The 16,634-nt window shown below is 41.5% G+C and overlaps 1 protein-coding gene across 1 annotated transcript; it reads left to right on the top strand.

Annotated features, from left to right (window-relative positions):
* Nucleotides 1-1,151: 1,151 nt before the first annotated feature.
* Nucleotides 1,152-14,845, top strand: mapk12a (mitogen-activated protein kinase 12a; the record flags this gene model as incomplete). The annotated part of the gene is made up of 11 exons (XM_080736982.1): nt 1,152-1,348; nt 5,836-5,965; nt 7,222-7,280; nt 7,728-7,839; nt 7,940-7,969; nt 8,886-8,933; nt 10,304-10,418; nt 12,159-12,230; nt 12,919-12,998; nt 13,302-13,380; nt 14,652-14,845. The coding sequence occupies exons 1-11, from the start codon at nt 1,230-1,232 to the stop codon at nt 14,843-14,845; spliced, it is 1,038 nt and encodes a 345-aa protein (XP_080593108.1). The 5' UTR covers nt 1,152-1,229.
* Nucleotides 14,846-16,634: the final 1,789 nt, after the last annotated feature.

The following is a 16,634-nucleotide window of genomic DNA, read 5'->3' as shown; positions in this document are numbered from 1 at the left end:
AATGGATCTTTTTTAAGCGGTGCTCGTGTGGCCTACATCTGGCCTACATCTTGGCACAAAAACGCTCAAAGTTTGTTTTACGCCCACTAAATGTCCAGGCTCTGAAGCGTGGCCTACATCTAGCCTACATCTTGGCTCATTTGGCCGCTTTATGAAATTAACTCAAAAATTAGCACCGCTCACTTCACACTAAGTGTGATTTTTGATGTTCAATTCAAAATGCCAGAGGGCTTTTTTAAGTTTCATTGTTTTAGACAATGAAAAAGCTACAAGGCTTTCTTTTTCTTTTGAATAAAACATTTTAACTAATCTATGGTAGCGTATCTTAACAGACTGTTAGGTCTCCCATAGGGATACCTGCAGAGTTTGAATCATTAATTCATGTGCAGTTATTAAAAGTACCTGCCATTAATCAGGTTATATCATCATTATATCATCAGGTTATATCATCACAGGCTTAGATAGATAGATAGATACCTTAGATAACAACAGGCTTGTTACCAACAAGCTGTTGTTGGTTACCTGTATGAATAGATCCCCTAAGGCAGTGTTGGGCAAACATACAGACAGTAATCTGTTAGCCAGCTCATTTTAGAACTGAATCCAATTCTTTGGAACAACAATAATAATAAGAGTCAGTCACCAGCCGTAAGGCTATAAAATAAAGCAGCAATCTCTCTTGACCTTTTAAACTAAAATGTTTTCAAAAGGCAGCCAACAAAACCAGAGTACTAATATGTAGCCTACTATTTACTGTTTTTTTTTTTTTTTTTTTTTACATAGTAATATATTGGTAGCCTATTGTTTTGGCAGAGTAATCCCTTACACTACTCGTTTCTGGGTTTAAGTAATACTATTACAGTAGTAGTCTAGTAGACTAATATTACTAAGTAATAATACATTATAATAAATTACTGTTCAACATTGCCCTAAGCCAGGTGATTAACAGACAACAGTGACAGTGTAGTGTGTGTTATGGTGTTGATCACATTTCAGGAGCATTTTCGGGAGTGGCTTTGCTTTGGTGACCTCGGGTTGCGCCCTGCTGCGCTGCGCACGCACACACACAGACACTATACAACAGAGCGAGGGTGAAAACACTCACACACATAGGTAGACAATGGATGCGTACTACTAGGACGGAACAGAAAACATTTATAAACGCCTCACATAAGTACCAGCGGAGACTTTTAATTTGGTCATAAGACAAATAAGTGAATGAGATTATCATGTCTAATCGTATCAGACCTGGATACTGTCGCCAGGAGGTGAACAAGACCACATGGGAGGTCCCGGAGCGGTACCGGGACCTGAGGCAGGTGGGGACAGGAGCGTACGGCACGGTCTGGTAAGTGAGTCTGTCTGATACTGCTTCTAAACTAACTTCTGGAACTCACCTTTTTTCCTAAGGCACCCTCAGTTTGGGACAACCACGGACTCCCATAACTGCGAGATGGATCGTGGAACCAAATGGACTAGTCTAGCCCTGAAACGTAACTGTCATATCATGACAGACACTTATGGATCCATCTCGACGTGGTGTTGAGCAGTTTGGCCAATTATCCACGTACGTCTACACAAACGTTCAGATGTCAAACAATAAAGTGCTTACTGAAGGCTCACAGATGTCACAATATGGTAGGCTTAAGCAAAATCACCCGCATCGTTCTTATTGTTTAATAAGAAGCTTTTAATCCTATCAGCGGCCTTTTCTTGGATTTCTCTCAACGCGACCCCATCGGTTGGGAGGTGTACTGCACTCGGATACATTGAAACCTTTATAGAAAATGCCGACCGATCGGATTAAAATGCTTCTTATTAAACAATACGAAATATACGGGTAATTCTGCTTGAGCGTGCCACATTTTACCTCCGTGAGCCTTCAATACGCGCTTTATTCTTGAAATCTGAACGTTTGTGTAGACGTACGTGGCAAATTCGCTACACTGCTCGACACCAGGTTGGGGTCGATCCATGACGGCCATGATATGACAGCTATGTTTCAGGGCTACATCTGTACACTGTCGGTCCATTTGGGTCCTATAAAAACTATCAACAAAATAAGTGATACTGATCATGACGATAACACACGTTTAGGAACAAATGGTGACACTGCTGGAAATGGTTATTTTTAAATTTTCTTCATTTCTGTTCCAATCCAGGCAGCACAGCTCAGTGAAACAAAGGAAAATGTGTTGCTCGCCTTGCCAAATTTACAATCCGTCCGTACGACGGTGTCGCTTATGCGGATTCACAAGAACTGATTCACAACAACGGTTGGCCAGGTCTGGTCATCTCTTCAAAACAAAACCAACATGAAGCGTGACAAGATTCAGTTCTTGACTGCAAAGCGACGCCTTCGTACGACGATGGATGAGGTGTACTAAGCCTAAAAACACAGCCTGCTTTTTGCTTCACTTCCTTGTATGAGTTAACACTTCACATTGAGCGAAGAACCGTTCACATGACATGCTGCATGCACACATTTATTACGGTATGTGTGCTTTTGAAGACCATTGTGCAATCTAATTGTGTTTAAACATGACATTTTCACAAAGCTGTAACTTGTTTTTATTATGAAGCCACTTGCTTCAGTCCATTAACGCCACCTTGCGTGCTTCACACAGTATGAGCCCATGAGGTCCAATTGTGTTCATCAATGATTAACATCGTGGGCGTATCCTTTTAGAGCAGCAATCCGGAATTTATTGAATGAATACATTATTTTGAGCAATCTGTATGGTAAAGTATACTTACTATTACTATTGGCTAAGCTATACTTACAGTACCCTACTTAAAGTATCCTACTAGTTCTCAAACATTTTCATTGTATTTGGCCGTGGACCCCACCTGAAAATATTTTGTGCCAGGGACCCCCTTGCAAGTTTTGTGCTGTGATCTTAGAATGTTTAAAAAATAATTCAAGATTTGAATATGGCAGATCTACAAGCTCACAACTCGTGGCACATTTTCAAATGGCCTATGTAGGATTACAGTGGTTAAACTGATGCTATAAAGCTGCTGGGGACCCCCTGGAACAGTGGAACCATCATGAGGAACGCACTTTGTCTGAACCAAGGTCAAGTTCTTGTCAACCAGCAGTGGTCCTCCTCCTTTAATCCTATTCACTTGAAATGACTACAATAAAAAATGTATCCAATATTTTTAGTGCAAGCTATAATGTTTTCAGAGACAATTCTAACAATACGTTATATAACTATCACCAATATGAATCAGTTTTTCTTGTACCTACCAATATGAGACCAGTCGTTCTGTGGGGTCCGTTGATCCCCAGGGGTCCTTGAGGTCACTATTCACTATTTTTTAAAATAGCTAGCAGAGCATGGGCACATTTTTAAAACATAGATAGATACCGGTAGGTACCTTTATGGATCCCATGGGGGAATTTAAGTTGCCCAGAGGCAGCACAGCAGTGAGTTACAGGAACCGAAGGCAAGGAAAACAATAAGAAGCAGCACAATAGTACAATGCACAGAATACGTACGCCAGGTAGAAGGTGGTTAATTTCACCAGCTAGAGGGTAATTCGATGAGAGACTATACTGTATAAGAATTACTTTTCAGGTCATGGGGTTTCTCTCTACCCACCTACAGTAAAGGATAGTTGTAGTATTCTGTACTATAACTAAATCTAATATAACAACTAGGGATGCGGTATCGGTACTCGCCCCGATACCAGCCTCTTTTGCTGTACTCGTCCGATATTGCTCACTGCAGCGCCAGATACCATTTTGTTTAATAAATATGTTGGTAACAACATATTAAAAGTCCTAAGACACAGTTTTGTGTGTGTTAGTTCAACTAATGAACAGTGTTTTCACCTTCTCTCACTCTAGGCATGACAACATCATTATTTAAAGCATTTTATTTTGGAGCACCACACACTATTTAAGCTCTTGTACAGAAACTTAACTTACAGTATCGGTATTCGGTATTGGCAAGTACTCAAATTAAGTACTCGTACTTGTACTTGGTCAGCAAAAAAGTGGTATCGGGACATCCCTAATAACAACTAAGATCTTCTTTCAAAATCTTTTCAAATGGCTTAAAGGGATAGTTCACCCCAATAATTACTTATTTTTCATCGATTACTCACCCCATAGAGACTTGAATTCATGGATATATAGTTTTTGTTTTTGTCACATTCCTAAGCCAATGATGTGATGACCAGCAGTGGTTCCCTATGGAGACACAAAGAGCCTGCTTTGTTCCATATGGAGACACAAAAGAGTCTCCTCATCATCACATTATTGGCTTAGGAATGTGACCAAAACAAAAAAAGAACATCCATGAATTCAAGTCTCCATGCGGTGAGTAATTGATTGATTGAAGACTTTATTAGAATGTTGCGTAGGAAAAGCTACAGTTTCATGACAGTACAGTTCACTGGTACAAGGTCAACTAAAAGGAGATCCTAGTAAAGCTTTTCGGCTTATTTACACAGGAACCCTTTATTTATCTCGTATAACATTGAATGACAGACCACAGACGGATAGAACACAGTAGGCTACAATGCATAGGATATCATAAAAAATAAAAAAAAGTAATTTGGGGGATGAACTATCCTTTAATCTCCACCACCTAAAACATATGACATATGAAAATGTTTTAGAACCACTGATGATGTGTTAATTAAATATCAATTAACACATATTTTCATATCAGGGTCCTTATAGCAGGGGTTTTCAAAGTGGGTGACAGGGCACCCTGGGGTGCCGTGATGGCAGTTCAGGGGTGCCGCGAGATAATTTGATAATATTTGGAATTTATTTGGCGCTTGAAAAAATATTTATTATCATTTTAAACTTGAAGTACAAAGTTATTTTCAGTCAATTCTAACCAAAATGGCTATTATCTCAACGTTTTCCTTGCAACAAAATCTCTAAAATATCGTCACTGTCGGGCAGAAACCTCGTATCTCCAAGTTTCAAATTTGTATGTTTCTTCACAAAGTAAAGCCCTGCTTCATCATACAAGGATGTCGCGCAACAGTAGTGAAAACAGCAGAAATACAAGCAAACAACGCCTCGCACCGCGAGGTGTTGTGTGGTTGTAGGTCTGCTGTTTTCACTAGTTTAGTACATTTTATAGATGATAAATACAAAACGTTTTGGACATACAAGGTTTCCACCCGACAACAACGATATGCTATAAATATAAGGTCCTGGGAGTGAAAATTATAATGTAGGGGTGCCTCAGATTAAAAAAATATTTATGAGGTGCCCTGAGACAAAAAAGTTTGGGAACCCCTGCCCTATAGGACAGAATCATTTGAAATCACCAGGTCAACTTGGTGGTCCATGACATTAATCAGTTTGTCTGAGAACCCCAGAGCTACGACACAACAATAATCCCACGACCCAGACTGTGGCAGTCGGTAATAAAGTGCATGAATTCCTTGGACGAGTTCTTCAAGTCAAGAACGACCATAGTTTAATAGCACTTGACATGAGCGAACCTGCAGGCTATGTTTGTTTGTCTTCCACTACTTATAAGTTGCCTGCAGCACGTGGGCTAAACCAAGGGAGAATATGTAGGGCAGCCGTTCCCAAGCTTTTCTGGAACAGGGCCAACTTAAAAAAAATGGAAAGCGTTTGCAGGCCTCCCTGGCCCACACAGGTTGGGAATCGCTGCCCTAACTCAGTTATTCAACATGAGTCTAAGGCAAATATCCAATAGTATTTAGATTCCATCAAAAATCATTTACATTTTTACTTGATGGAGCTTTTCAGCCTGATTGCGTGATTTGTGCCAAGGTGATACGACGAATGCCAAGTTGATAAATGTTTGTTTAAATGTATGTCTCTGCTTCCAGCTCAGCTGTGGATCATAGAACAAAAGCCAAAGTAGCGATCAAGAAGCTCCACCGGCCCTTCCAGTCTGAGCTCTTCGCCAAGAGGGCCTACAGGGAACTGAGGCTTCTAAAACACATGAAGCATGAAAATGTGAGTCTCACGGTGGGATCTATCTTAGTTCAGCGGTCCAGGGCCTCTGCAGTCAAGCTGCTATCTGCATACTGGTCTATTGGTCCATGGCATGCACATGGAAAGAATCAAAGCTTAAGACAACTTGCTGTTATGTATGTGCTTCATTTATGTTGAATAAAACATAATAATCTATCTATAAATGCGAGAAGTCTCTGCGTGTCTGTCTGTCTGTGTGTCTGTAATCCGCGTATCTCGAGAACCGTTCGTCCCACCGGCTTCAGATTCGGCACGCGCGTTCCCCGCCGCGGCACGGAGTGCAGTGCCGGGTCTCGACCCGACCCGACGCGCGGTTTTCCCGAACCGGCGCGAAACGTTCGGAATCTCCTTATGCGGGGTTGATTGTTGACATCAGGCTGTTCCGGAGGAAATCGGCGAAAGCTCTGACTCATTGTGACATCACTTCATAAAAGGCTCTGACATCACGTACGCCACATGAGTCAACAAAAAATCTCTGTGTGTGTATGTATGTATGTAATCCGCGTATCTCGAGAACCGTTCGTCCCACGGGCACGCGCGTTCTCCATATATGGGCATAAAATGAATGCCCCCATATATGGGCATAAAATGGATTGCAGACAGACAGATACAGATATCTCCATATATGGACATAAATGGACAGAGGCAAACAGATGGTCAAAGATCTCCATATATGGGCATAAAATGGACGCAGACAGACAGATACAGATATCTCCATATATGGGCATAAATGGACACAGGCAAACAGATGTTCAAAACGGGTCCTATGACAACAGGTATAATGAGGTTTGCATTAAAGGGGGAACCGGCACTGTGTCTGCAACACAGTTGGAGGCACAGACAGATACTCCATATATGGGCATAAAATGGACGCAGATAGACAGATATCTCCATATCTGGGCATAAAATGGACCCAGAACTATAACTGCAGTGATCTCCATATATGGACATAAAATGGACGCCGACAGACAGACAGACAGATACAGATATCTCCATATATGGGCATAAATGGACACAGGCAGACAGATGGTCAAAACGGGTCCTAAAGGGCGGGGCATTCATTCCCTATTTACATTGTTCCGAGTTGGCCAGGTCGCCGACTCGGGCGGCCCAGCTTCTAGTAATTTAAATTATAATGTCTAATTATCTGATGTATTTTTCTTGTTATTTGTACCAAAAATGCCCTGTAATTGTAATGATGTTGTTGCTTCAATATATACAATTTGTCTCTGCGTCAGGTTATTGGACTATTAGATGTGTTCACCGCTGATCTCTCTCTGGACAGATTTCACGATTTGTAAGTACAAATTGTGTTTCCGTCACACAAAGATTTAATTCATTATGACACTGGACAATGTCTTGTCCTTACCCATATTGTGAAACTGTCTTTTGACCCATTAAGACCTGGAATTATTTTATACTTGGGGTTATTGAAAAACAGCAGATATACAAGCTCGCAGCACTTGTAGATCTTTTTTGAAATAATCATGAAAATGTGTGCAAATCTTTGAATATATATATTTTTAAAGTGAACATTTGTAACTCAAATATTTGCTTCTGGGGGGTCCCTGATACACAATAATCTCTGTTTTTCAATAGCTAAAGCATAAAATAATTAAAGTAGTTAAAGTAATAATGCGTAATATTTCCCCATCTAAATGGGTTAAGTTAGCACCAGCTGATTGATGGATAATCTTTGCACATGCTCCTCCTGAATTCTGATGCCTGTATTTTACTTATTCAGTTATCTGGTAATGCCCTACATGGGGACTGACCTGGGCAAACTCATGAAGCTACAGAGGCTCTCGGAAGACAAGGTTCAATACCTGGTGTACCAGATGATCAAAGGGTTAAAGGTGGGCAACTCTGATGTCTGCTCTCACACAAATGCAACGTGTAATCTAGTTGAATTCGCTTTTGATGATTCAACCCCTGTTATCTATTCTTTCACTACAGTACATTCATTCTGCTGGTATAATTCACAGGGTAAGTACGCTTGGTATTTATTTCCAACATTCGTGTGTTTGCATGTCCTGTGTTTGCATTGGCACGTGTAGCCTGCATTTTCACGTGGTGCTTGTGTTCAACTGCAAAAAGTACACCTTCCCCTTTCTCACCATGACACCAACTAGAACAGTGGTTCTCAACCTTTTCAGGCCGCGACCCCCAAAATAATCATATTTTAACTGGGACCCCCCCCCCCCCCCCACCCTGATGGGCACTGAATTGAGGCATTATGTTTCGCATAATATGGTTCTATTGTGAAAATAGCAAATCTACATGCTCACAACGCCTCGCGTTGCGAGGCGTTGTGAGCATGTAGATCGGCTATTTACACAATTTCTGCCTCCAATATTTGACAATTTGGCCAATGTTTAATTTGTCACTTTAGAGGTTAAGAGGTTAAAAAAAGTCCTTAAATTGTCACTTTAGAAGTGTGCAGACACCCTCAGATACACCTAAACCTTATGTTGTGTGTCTATGTTTAGTTTACTGTTGAGTGAGAAAACAATGTTTCACATAAGTTGATCTTCTGGGGACCCCCCAAAATAATTTGGTGGACAGGGTCCCAACCCACAGGTTGAGAACTCCTGAACTAGCTTAGCCTTGATTTTTTGGGGGGGTTACTGATTGATTGATTGATTGGATATTTTATTGACAGTTTAAGAGTACAGCAGTATGTAAAAGAGAGAGAGAGGGAGAGAGAGAGAGAGAGAAACCCGTTAATTATCACAAAAAGCCAAAGACTTGTTTCCATGTAAACATTCAACATCTACTGTAGATGAGCAACAATACAACAAACAGCACAAACTAAGAAACTATGCAGTTCAATCAATTCATGTTGACATGCACATCTGTTTATTCTTGATCTTGGCTAATTGTTTTGTATGGTCCCTTCTAGGACCTCAAACCAGGAAATCTTGCCATCAACCAAGACTGTGAGCTCAAGGTACCGTGATTAAACATGATCCTGCACTCACTGTTCTGTTAACACGGTGCAACAGTATCATTTTAACACTTTCCTTGTGATGTTATACTGTAGCTGAAAAATGGACAGCTCTTCAAAGGGCAACCATGCAGATTTTTTAACCTGAAGAATTCCATTGTTCTATTGCGAGGGAGGAACATGTGAACATCGGGTTCGTGTACGTTTGTTAAAACCTTTAAAAGCGCTGGAAAACCTCCACTAGTCTTAAGTAAAACAATGCATAGAGAATGCACCGTGGGCTGATTGAGATTTACCTGCGGCTTGCTTGGGAATGAGCTCTCTGCACACAATAGTTACTGTAATTGCCAGACTATATATGATTTCCATGTGTTCCGTGTACTCTATGTTATGGCACAATGATGCTGTATCTCTATTTCTTTGTTGATGCTGCTATTTGATTTTAAGTGGGTGCACTAAACGAAGATATCTAATCTTATCTAAAAAAAAAAAAGAATCATAGATTTCATGTTAAATATCGGTTGCTTGTCCTTTAAATTTAAACGGCTCCTTCCAGAGTTGCTACAGATGTATGGTATCAGTGGGTGTTAACCACTTCCACTTTAACGCTGCCATCCATCCATTTGTCACGAGATGTGAGTTTGTAAATCGGTTCGTTTCAACATTGTGGGGAAAGTTTGCAAGTAGGGATGGGCAATAGCCTGACACTCAGCCTGAATTGACATTTCGTTTCACTACATTATTCAGTCTGAAACTGCTTTCATCCAAGGCAGTTTCTGGGATGGGCGTTGCCAAAGAGGCAGTCTTCTGTGATTGGTTCACCGTCTGACCAACACAACAGTAGCAAAGCAGAGGACGTAGTTGTTATGTGGCTGGCTGCTAGCCTGTTGCTTGCTACTTGCTAACCAAAGAAACAGGCAGAATAGGAGCGCTACAAACTAGTAATCAAACACAGTAAAACATGTCTGCTACTGATGTTTCATAGCAAGATTGATGCGATCGTATATTACTGCGACGGGCGACGCGATGTTTGTTTGGGTCCGGCGGCGGCGCTAGGTTACTTGGAATCGCACTGAGTTCTTGGAAAACCACACCCACGCTGATCACAAGCCCCGAGAAGCGACGCTGATTCGCCGGACGGATTTCCAAACGAGGAAAACCTCTTCAGTGAGAGCAACACCAGACTACCTGAATCGCCAAAACAAAAATTTAAAGGCTAGCGATTCAGCGAGTCTGGAACCAGGCAAGATGGGCAATGCATCGGTCATCATGTCGCTATCGGCTGATGTTGGCCGATATCAAAATAATATATCGGTTTTAGACAATGTTTTATTTTATAATAATTTTCTTGTTGTTTTTTCATGTCCCGTCAGATCCTGGACTTTGGTCTGGCACGGCAGGCAGACAGTGAGATGACGGGATATGTTGTAACTCGCTGGTACAGAGCTCCAGAAGTCATCCTCAGTTGGATGCATTACACTCAAACCGGTAATCATCTGCTACTGTATGTGTAGCCATGAAACATGACGGTTGATCGTCATGTTTCAGGGCTACTGTATGTGCTGCTATATGACATGGACATGTTTTGTAGAGCTTTTGAAGTCAGCTATCCTTAGGGCAGAACAAATGAAACATCCAAAATAAAATAAAAACAATCCAAAAATAAAAAGAAAGATTCACTTTTATAAAGAATTATGCTGTGTTTACACTATAGTCAGGGGATATTAAAACATCTTGGAATAAATTCCTTACCAACATTTTTCTTCACCACTGTGTTTGTGAAGGTGTCCAGAAACACAAAAATAAATCTGCTTTAAGTAGCAAACTAGGGTTTTTTCATGATTCTGAATCCATTGTAAACATTTGTTTTGCAAGAAAAACATTCCTTGGGCTAAAAACGGCCATATCCAGGTCATCACAAACCCTTTTTTTGTGTGTGTTTGGGCCGTTTTAGCCCAAGGACTGTTTTTCGTGCAAAACAAATGCTTGCAATGGATTCAGAATCATGAAAACACCCTTGTTTGACCCCTCACATGCTACTTCTTATCCCTTTAAAGCAGATTTATTTTTGTGTGTTTTTTCCTGTATAGAAAGTTAATGGGACCCCACCTTTCAGCAGCTATCACAGATCAGATTCCCCTAGGGAAACTGAATTCCAGTCTTTGTGAGATGTGTTTCTGGACACCTTCACAAACACATTGGTGGACATATTTCTGATAATATTCCCTGACTACTACCAGCTACAAAGCAACAGGCCACTAGCCACGGGCGGCAGTGGCTTAGAAGGTAGAGAAGCTGACTTGGAATCCGAAGGTTCCAGGTTCGATCCCCGGTTTTCAATGGAAGGTAGCAAGATGAACAAACTGATGCCGATGCTTGTTGCTGTGTGACAAGCTAAGTAAAATAAAAATGTAGCTTGTTACAGCTTTTTTCAGAGCGTTAATCAAGGTTATTTCACCATTTCCACTGCCCTTCTCTCTCAGCCTCCACACAATTCCTCCTTGTAATGGGGAAAAAACGAATTCTTGCCGTTAGCCAGTTCCCTGTTCTTTTTAAACCTTTATATTTAACTTAGCATTTTTGTTGCTCATTGCTTCCACACACGGACACATGCTTGATGACGCCAACGAGCGTGTCGAGCAGCTCTTCAACAGCAACTCTACGATACGATAGTGTAGCTGACCATGTGAGCACGTCAATAGGAAGTGACTTAAAGGAGGAAGCCCAAAAGGTTTCCTAGTCCAGTTTAATGCATTTTGGACTACACTGTATTGCATTTTCTACTTCCAGGTCCAATAATTAAGGCATACAATTTGACACATACTTTAGTGTTGGCAGCCTGTGCAGCCATAATGATTATCCACTAGGTGGTGCTCTTTTATCACCATGCTGACCTATTCAGTTACTGGTCAATTACTGTATATTTATTAAAGGTACGTTCACAGCTTTATCTGCAAAAAATAAAATAAAATAGGCACCACCTGTTTATTTTACAACCCTTTCCAAAAGTCGAGAATAGAAGTTGAAGTGTGACACCCCCTTCCCCTCCCATTTTTAGCTTTTTCAGCAGAAAAAGTGTTATTGACAGCGCTTTTCTTTTTCTTTTTCTTTATTTGAGGCGGACAGTGTGAACACACCCTAAAGAGTGCTGCTCAAAGTGTGAAATGCCTATTTTGTGTGTGTGTGTGTGTGTGTTAACAACGTCATGTGGGCTGTTTTTCTCCTCAGTGGACATCTGGTCTGTGGGCTGCATCATGGCAGAGATGCTGCAGGGGAAACCTCTGTTTAAAGGCAACGACCGTATCCTTTCATCAGCCTGTCCCTCTGTCACTTGCATCAGCATATTGTCGTTGTCGGGTGGAAACCTTGTATGTCCAAAACCGTTCACGGTGGGAGGCGCTGTGTGCTTGCAGATCTGCTATTTTCACTAGTTTTGTGCAACAGTCTTGTATGATGAAGCAGGTCTTTACTTTACGAAAAAGCGCACAAATTTGAAACTTGGAGATACGAGGATTCTGTCCGACAGTCACGATATGGTGTTTTACACTCTTAATTCCCAGGTTTAGAAGGCTCTGCATAATCAGTGTAACATTTCTGATGTTATATGTCATACAAAAGAGCTATATTTGAATATGTACAGTATTCAAAATATATATTTAAATATATTTAATTTCAGCAGATAGACAGGCAAACAGACCAGTTGTCATGGTAGTAGTTATAGTAGGAAACGGAACAGATACAGAAGAAAGAGATACAACTACGAATAAAAATAAACACACAATAAATGAGTAAACATTTAGTAATGTACTGTATGTACAGTATCTTTTAATTTGAATAGCTCCTTTGGGAAATGGCTATTAGTCCTAGGTCTGTACATATAGAATGTTGCTTTCCAATACAACTTTTAATTAGTAAAATAATTTAGGCTACTCCTGTGTGACTAACTATACTGTACTGTTGGAACCTTGACCCCCTGCCTGTGGCTCAGACCTTGATCAGCTTACTGAGATCATGAAGATCACAGGAACGCCCACTCAGGAATTCATCAACAAATTAGAATCTCAGGATGTGAGTTTAGCACATGCTATCACATTAAGCCCCATTCATAATTCATACAACACCGTCACACACCGAATAGACGATCTCCAAGCTCATAACAGAAAGCTTTTAGATCGGCTATTTTCGTCGCAATCGTGTGACAGAACATCATTTAGGCTTCACACATTGCACATGTATTCAACATGTACCCACATGTAGGATGTTTTGAGCCATGCATAAATGTGTAAAAAGAAAATCAAGTTAAAGAGTTAAAATAATTTCACTTACTAAACTAATCTGGTTGTTGAAAATGTTTTATTCTTCTTCTCTCAGGCCAAAGGCTATATCAAAAGTCTCCCCAAAGTGGAAAAGAAAGACCTTCACCAAGTGTTTTCCAAAGTGAACCCGCAGGGTAGGACATGCTTACGTCTTTATTTGTTTTAAAACAAAGATAACTAGACTGCACTCTGTCCAGGTGCCAGCTTGCTCCTTGTGCACTCGTGGCCATGTATGGCCTACTTGTGCGCCAGCAGAGCGCTCCTTACACATCTGGTGCCAACCCCGAGTTTCCCGAGTTTGTATTGATACCAACGCTGTGCCAACCCAGAGTTTCCCGAGTTTGGGCCGTTTTTGAAGAAAAAAAAAAAAAAAAAAAATTCAAAATTTCTTTTTCAAAATTTTTTTTTGGACCTCCAGAAATGTATTAGGCATGATCGCGATCGCGAAATTGCATGTTTAACCCCCATACCAACCCATTCTTTCAAACATGGCAGCCATGTTTGTTTACATCTGAAGAAAACATAATGGCCCATAAATCATGAATGCCTGAACGGATTTCCAAGCGGATTTTTTTGTTTGAAAGCTGTGAACAGCATCTACACACGTGGTGCATCATCTAGGCATGGGCGTGCACTTTTTACACAATTGCACAATTACATGGAAGTCTATGGTAACCATGGCAACGCGAGACATTGAAGAGAAAAAATCATTGCAACATAAGTGTTAAGCTATGTCGGACATATGCCCGTTTAGGCCCCTCTCTGATTGGTTAGGGCGTAAATAGTTCTGTTTCAGGAATTTATAGATGGATGATACAAAATAATCGATAATTGATCATTTAATAAAACTAGGTCCTTATCCGTTCCTTATTACCCGTTACTAGGACGGATGGAGGATTGCGCCCACTTCACCTGCTTTATAGTACAATATTATGGTGTCACGTGAAACTTGAGCAATAATGAAAATTGTCCCGTTTATAGTCTGGTTGGCTGAAATCTCAAGTGAGGCTCTCCAATCCACCGATCCCCAAGGTTTTCGGGCATATGCCCGTTTATGCCCGTTCTGATTTGCTACGGGCCCTTATACAGTATATGCCTCGATATTATGATGTCACCCTTTGCTCCTCTCTGATTGGCTATGGGCATATATATATGTGGCCCTTAAACTGCATATACCTCGATATTATGAATGAATTAAGAATGCTGGTCCCTGATTGGCTGAGGGTGACGGATGGAGATAACCTATTTATATAGTCAAACCCTATTTTGGGTGTGTCTTATGTTTTCCCCCAAAAAAGAGAAAAATATGTGGAAATTGCCGATCTGCATGCTTACAACAAACAGTCAAATTTACACTCCATTCTCCTAGTTTCCACTAATTTCTTCACTCCTTCTCGCACCCCAGCTGTGACCGTGTTGGAGCGCATGTTACTGCTGGACCCAGCCAGCAGGGTGACGGCAGCGGAAGCGATGACCCTGCCATACTTCTCCGAGTTCAGAGAGCCAGAGGAGGAGACGGAGGCTCAACCCTACGACCACTCGCTAGACAACACGGACCTGCCCCTGGACCAGTGGAAACGTAAGCCCTGCACACAATGATGACATACAACCATTACATACTTACTGATCGCAGTTATTCAAGACAATCACAATTATTTCGCTTTATCGTCAGAATCGTTACCGTTCATATGAAATCCATCTGTTGAAAGAATTGTGAATGTACAAGCTTGCACCATGTCGCATCCCGATGTGAGCTTGATCAACGCATTGTGAGCTTGATCAACTTGATAGATTTCTTAAAACCAATCTGATTCCAGGCTGGATAGACCAAAAATGGGACAGTAACAGTTAAGCAATATGGAAACAACCCTACTGTAGGTACACAGTGTAGAAGGTAAAAGAAGCTGGAAGGTATAAGATGGTAGACATAACATAGCAGAGACCTTTGGAGTCTCTGCCTTTTTGAAGTCAGGAGTCAATCAGTCAATGTATTTACGGTAGGTTGAAAATATCCCTGTACACAGCGAACTATGTGAGCAATACAGCTTGCGTTACATACTTATACGTATAAACTGGGGTATAAAACTGGAATATATTGAGACCTATAGATTTGAAGCCATCTCAGTCAGTCCCCTGCAAGACTGTATAAATTTACCCGATTGATGGACGCAACTTTAGATTTATTTTAAGTCTGTCTCTCTCTCTGTCTCTGTCTCTGTCTCTCTCTCTCTCTCACTCACTCACTCACTCACTCACTCACTCTCACACACACACACACACACACACACACACACACACACACACACACACACACCTCACACATCTCACACACACACACACACACACACACACACACACACACACTATGTCTGTCTCTCTCTCTGTCTCTCTCTCTCTCTCTCTCTCTCTCTCTCTCTCTCTCTCTCTCTCATAGGTCACACCTTCACAGAGATTTTGTCCTTCAAACCAGTTCATCTGGAGACCAGGGAAACCTCACTGTAAGGAGGGAGGGGGAGGGAGGGGGGGTTTGCAGGCTTGTGTTAGGACGCCTAATCACCATTTTTTTTTGTGCGTTGAACATTTAGTTGAAAAATAACTAAATTGATGATTAGTCTCACTTAACAACCTGTGAAACCAGTACATGTTAATATCAATATGCTGTTGTAGTTTTAATATCGTGAAATGGCTGGTATTATGTGACAGAGACATAAATATTGTAGGTAGACGCTGGACTGCTCAATGGCCACTGGGCCGTGCCACCAAAATATGATGTGCTTGCCTTAACTCTACGGTAATCTCTCTCTCTCTCTCTCTCTGTCTCTCTCTAACTGTATGTATACTGTATATCTATGGGTATAGGGGTCGTAAATGCCCCCCACCTGGCACATAATGCCAACCCTTTTTCTATGGTCATGGGCATGTTTCATATCATTGCTGTCGGGCAGAAACCTCTTATCTCCAGGGCACGGTGGCACAGTCAGTAGCTCCGTCACCTCACAGCTAGAAGGTCCTCGGTTCGATTCCCGCTGGGGACACTGTGGGCACTGGGGGGCGTGTTCTCTCCTCTGTGTCATCAGATCCCATACCCTGCCAACCCTGGGATTGGCGAAGGGGCCTTTCTGTGTGGAGTTTGCATGTTCTCCCAGTGTCCCCTAGGATAGGTAAGGTCAAAAAGCATGCAGTAATCCTGGTCTCTATACTGCCTCCCCCTGGCCAGCCGGGGCACCTGACAGGAATAACGTGTTCCTTCCACGTGGCTAGCTCACTCCTCATGCACTGAAGGAAGCATGAGCTCAGTTCAGGGCTCTCCCCAGGCTTGGCAGAGGGAGAGTAGCGCCCAGGACTACAGCTTAGGTGAGAAATGGGTTCCAAAAATCATGGGATAAAA

Source organism: Nannobrachium achirus, assembly GCF_963921795.1.
Source record: "Nannobrachium achirus genome assembly, chromosome: 11".
Classification (NCBI taxonomy): Eukaryota; Metazoa; Chordata; class Actinopteri; order Myctophiformes; family Myctophidae; genus Nannobrachium; species Nannobrachium achirus.
This window is presented reverse-complemented; position numbering and strand designations above follow the sequence as displayed.